This window comes from Fukomys damarensis, unplaced genomic scaffold (assembly GCF_012274545.1).
Source record: "Fukomys damarensis isolate Sample0158 unplaced genomic scaffold, DMR_v1.0_HiC HiC_scaffold_19, whole genome shotgun sequence".
Classification (NCBI taxonomy): domain Eukaryota; kingdom Metazoa; phylum Chordata; class Mammalia; order Rodentia; family Bathyergidae; genus Fukomys; species Fukomys damarensis.
The window spans coordinates 59317068-59321807 of record NW_022900931.1 but is presented as its reverse complement, the minus strand read 5'-3'; the positions used below and the strand labels follow the sequence as shown (position 1 = coordinate 59321807).

The 4740-nt window shown below is 44.7% G+C and overlaps 1 protein-coding gene across 4 annotated transcripts in view; it reads left to right on the top strand.

Annotated features, from left to right (window-relative positions):
• Positions 1-4740, top strand: part of LOC104855632 (vomeronasal type-1 receptor 4-like) — a 32519-nt gene that overhangs the window by 11419 nt on the left and 16360 nt on the right. For 2 of the 4 annotated variants that reach the window (XM_019206120.2, XM_033765783.1), the window contains one exon: positions 4517-4652. The exons of the other annotated variants lie outside the window; for them this stretch is intronic. In XM_019206120.2, coding sequence (XP_019061665.1) covers positions 4650-4652 — 3 coding nt within the window. In that variant the 5' untranslated portion in view covers positions 4517-4649. The remainder of the gene's footprint in view (positions 1-4516; positions 4653-4740) is intronic. 4 annotated transcript variants of the gene reach the window in all.

Here is a 4740-nt window from a genome sequence, read left to right as displayed (position 1 = left end):
AAAAAAAAAAAAAAAAAAAAGACAAAAAGAAAGAAGGGACTCCAAAACCTATACTAACAAGAAGAAGAAGGAGAAGGAGAAGGAGGAGGAGAAGAAGAAATGTGAAAAACATGTTGAAATTTCACCTGGGCACTTTGGTAAATGCTGGTAATCCCAGCTGTGAATGAGGCTGAGGCAGGAGAATTCCAAGTTCATGTCTCACCTGGGCAATTTAGGAAGATGGAGAGAGGAGGGAGGAAGAGGAGGAGAAGCGGGGGAAGCAAAAAGAATTAAGATGCATTCTGTGTGTACTGATTCCCCGTGATAAGGGTCACCGTTCCCTTCCGCAAACAGGCTGTTATGGTTCAGGTCTGGATGTCCCCGAAAGCCTCCTGTGGTCACAGGCCGGATCTAGAGTGTGTGAAGCTGGAATTGATTTGTGATGCAGTGCTAGGCTCAAGGGCACTGGGATTAGGAGTGTGAGTGCTTCCTGCCCTAAGTAGCCTCAATGAGATAAAAGGAACAGGGAGACTGTTACATTCTCCTGCCTTTGCAGCCTGTGGGCTCCCTGTTGTTTCTCCTCCGTGATGCCAGTTTGCCGTCCCAGCCTCGGAGCCAGCCGATCATGGACTGAAACCTCTACAAACTAAGCCAAATAATCCCCTTCCTTTTTAACTTTGGGTGTTGGGTATTTGTCTCAGCAATGGGAGAAAAGGAACTAACACACAGGCAATTGTGAAAATTTTAAAAATTGAAAAACAAACAAACAAACAAAAAAACAACCAGAAGGCTGTGAATGCAGCTCATTGTGAAGGCCCCAGGGGTAACCCCAGGACTGCAGAAAACAAGCAAAGAGAAAGGAGTTGAAATTTCACCGCAGTTGGCTGGTAGGTGACTACTGAAAGAGCTTTGGCAAGAATCGAAATCGTGTACTTTCCTATATTTAAAGCCTCTCTCTCTCTCTCTTTCTCTCGCTCTCTTTTAATTATTTTTTTGGTACTGGGCATCAAACTCAGGACCTTGTGCTTGCGAGGCGGAACCACTGAGCTAAATCCATGGCTCTCTACATCTTTTCTTGACGGCAGCCCTGGGGATGGGCTGCAGAAACCAGGAAGCTCAGAAGGGTCAGATTGGTTATGACGCCGTTGTTGCTCAGCTCCCAGTGCAGCCTCCTGTCCTGTGCACTTTGCTGGGGTGGGGAAGCCACATTTCACTTAGTGCGGTGTCACATGGCTCTGTCTCGGACTCTGGAGAGCAGGTTTGCTCAGAGACTGCAGAACTAGGGTGGTCGCCCCAGTCTGCCCGGGGCTTTCCCACTTGTAGCATCGGCAACCTTTCCAGGACCGTTGGGCACAGGAACAGGAAGCCTTTCTCCTTGTGGTCTGCCTGCCGCTGGGGTGTGTTACTCCGTCGACCCTTCTTCCGCATCTGAGACATGGGCACCAGCCAGCAGCCTCTCTTCATAGCCTTTGTCCTTCAACTCTGGAAGGGGTAGTTCTTCCTGCACTTGCTACCTCTGTAATAACGAGAACAGTGGACCTCAAAGTGTGGTCTGCATAAAGTGTGAACATCTAAGAACTCGTTGAAAATGCAAATATGCTGGCTGTGGTGTTGCGTGCCTGTAATTTCAGGACTCTGGGAGGCTGAGGCAGGAGGAGTGTAAGTTCAAGTCCATCCTGGGCAACTTAGTAACTTAGCAAGACCCTGTCTCAAAAAAAAAAAAAAAAATCTAAAAACAGCTGGGGATGTGGCTCAGTTCAGTAAAGGCTCTAAGTTCAATTCCCAGTGTGGCGTGGGATGCAAATGTTAGGGAGCTGTCGTGCTGAGTGTTACGGGTGTGACCATAGACTCACAGGGAGGGTAAGTTATTTGATCAAGTGGTCACACAACTGCAGCAGTCAGTGAGGGAGTTAGGATTCGAATCTATACCATCTGAGCTTAAATGTATTATGCTCCCTGCCTCTAACATTGTCTGCCACGTGAACTGAATTCTGTACGTTTGATCCCACTATTATCTTGTAAGTGGATAACAGAGGTTAGTTCGTGTTCTCTTGCTGTAACCAATACCTGAGATAATCAACTCCTCAGGAGGAAAGTGTAGGGGGCTTCCCTACTGATGATTGCCCGACTCAGGCTGTAAGCAGTTCAGGCTGTAAAGAGTCAACCCCACAATTGGTTTGTTTATAAAAGTGAGTTTGGCTGAAGCCTACATGCTGAGTTCAGAGTGACTCTTACCCAAATTCTGTTCCCAAAGTTAAAAGCCTTCTGTGTAACTGTACTGTATCCCTAAATGTACCAATAAACTCAATTAAAAAAAAAAAGTTAAAAGCCTTCTTTACTAAAAAGACAAGGTTAGGGCCAGGGATTTAGCTCAGTGGTTCTGCCACCTGCCTCACAACTGCAAGGTCCACAGTTTGATCTCCGGTACCAAAACAAAACAAAACAAAACACCCTAAAACAAAAAAAGTTTAATTATTAACTACCACCAATATTTCGTCTGTTCTGTTCCTAATGCAAGCCTTGCCTGCATCAGCAATGTATCCACAGCAACTCCACATAGCCCCTTTACCTCAGGCTAACTATGATGTCACCAATAAATATCGACGGCTCTGGGTGCTCAGGGCCTTTGCTTGTTCAAGCTCTGATTGCTCAAACACTGGTCATCCTGCCTCCCTATGCATCTGTCTCTCTCGCTGTCTCTCTGTCTTTCTTCTCACCTTGCACCTGTAACATCAAGCAGGAGATCAAAATCCACTGCAGGGGGTATAAAACATATTTGTATCACTACAGAAAGACTCTAAAAAGCATTTGAATAAGGGGCCAGAGATTTAGCTCAGTGGTGACAGAAGCTGCCTGGCAAGGGCAAGGTCCTTAGTTCAATCCCTGGTTCTGCAAAACAAACAAACAAACAAACATTTAAGTGAAATATTTGGCTCCCTTTTCTATAATTACCCTTTAAAATGCTTATAGATATATTTGGTTTGTCTGTCTTTATAGTATATATGCTGTACCTTTTGGGGTTCATGTCTTGTTCCCCACTTCTTCTGTCACCAGCTAATAATGTACGTGCCATTTTTAGTGCAGAAATTACAGATCTATCAGGTCTGTGGTTTAAGTTGCCATGCTGCTAGAAAGTGTGCTTTCTCTTTCCAGTTGTTTACCTGCTTCCTGGAAAAAGTAGTAACTCTCTGTAGCATTACGGAGTTTCAGTGAAACCAAATTTTTGCCATTAAAAACTGGTATTGAGGGCTGGGGATTTGGCTCAGTGGTTCCAGTGCCTGCCTCGCAAGCACAAGGACCCAAGTTTTATTCCCAGTACCAAAACAAAACAAAACAAAACAGAAAACCTAAAAACTGGTATTGTACTGAACTATCCATTGAGAAATCAGAATAAAAATTTTTACTTAAAAAAAAAACCAAAAACCTACTGCAGGGGTCTCCAGTAGGAAACTTTTCTTTTGGCTTATGGCTTTGGAGGTTCAGTCCATGGTAAGTTGGCCCCCATTGTTTTGAGCCTGTGATGTGGCAGAACATCATGGCAGGGAGCGTGTGTAGGAGCAACCTGTTCACCTCATGTTAGCCAGGCAGCCACAAGAGAGAAACAGACCAGTTAGGGTCCCACAGTCCCCTTGGAGTCACCCCAGTCACCTAGAATCACCCACTAGGTCCTTCCTCTGAAAGCCCCTAGCACTTCCCAGTAACACCAGATTGGAGACCCAGCCTTTAATACACCGACCGGTGGGGGACATGAGGATCCCAGCTGTGTCAAAGGTACATTGGAAACTCTCAGCGTGTGCGTGCCACATAGAGAATTACTATTATTTTTGGTACCAGGGATCAAATTCAGGACCTTGTGCTTGCAAGGCAGGCATAGTGCCCCTGAGCTAAATCCCCGCCCCCTCCCTTTTTTTCTTTTTGAGAATTATTTTTCTCTTGACATAAGCCTGTTTATTAACAAGTTAGAAAGGAGGAAAGCTTCTGGCAGAGGATCTACGTACATTTCAAGAATGACAGGGCCGGGGATTTAGCTCAGTGGTGCTGTGCCCACAAGGTCCTGAGTTTGATTCCCCAGTACCAGAAAAAAAGTAAAATGCTGAATTTCAAGTGACTTCATAGTAAGCAAAATTATGTCAGAAAGCAAAAATATAGAAATTTATTTTAACATTCCAGGGGTCCAGAATAATGCTTACTGAGATGTCTGGTTAATTTATCAAAGACTTCCAGACTTCATCAACCAGCCCTCCTCACCTAAAAGGAAAACAAAACTCCGTGTACCCAGCTTGCCAGATTTGTATGATTTTGTTTGCTTTGGGCTCTGGGAAGTGGTGATCCTCCCACCAAAAGTACAGATCTCCTTATTTGTGGATACTTTTCCCTAACAAAATTTGTTTCTCTTTTATTAGAGACTGATTAATGGAATAAAAAAAATCTTATCTTGAAAAGCGGAGTACTATACTTCTTAGTTTAAAAAACACAGGAAGATCTTAAAATAGGATTTCCTAAAATTCAGCCCCAAATAAAATTGTGTTATTTTAAGGTGAACTGCTTGTAACAACTGCCAAGTCAAGAACAGCATCTGCCAGCCGCCCTGATGCTCCTCTGTGCTACCTCCCTCAACTTCAACCTCTCCCTCCTCCAAAATTAACCAGCAGCCGGACTTCCATGCTTCCATGGTGATCTCCTTGGGGGGGGGTTGTTTCTCTCTCTCTCTCTCTCTCTCCTCTCTCTCTCTCTCTCTCTCTCTCTCTCTCTCTCTCTCTC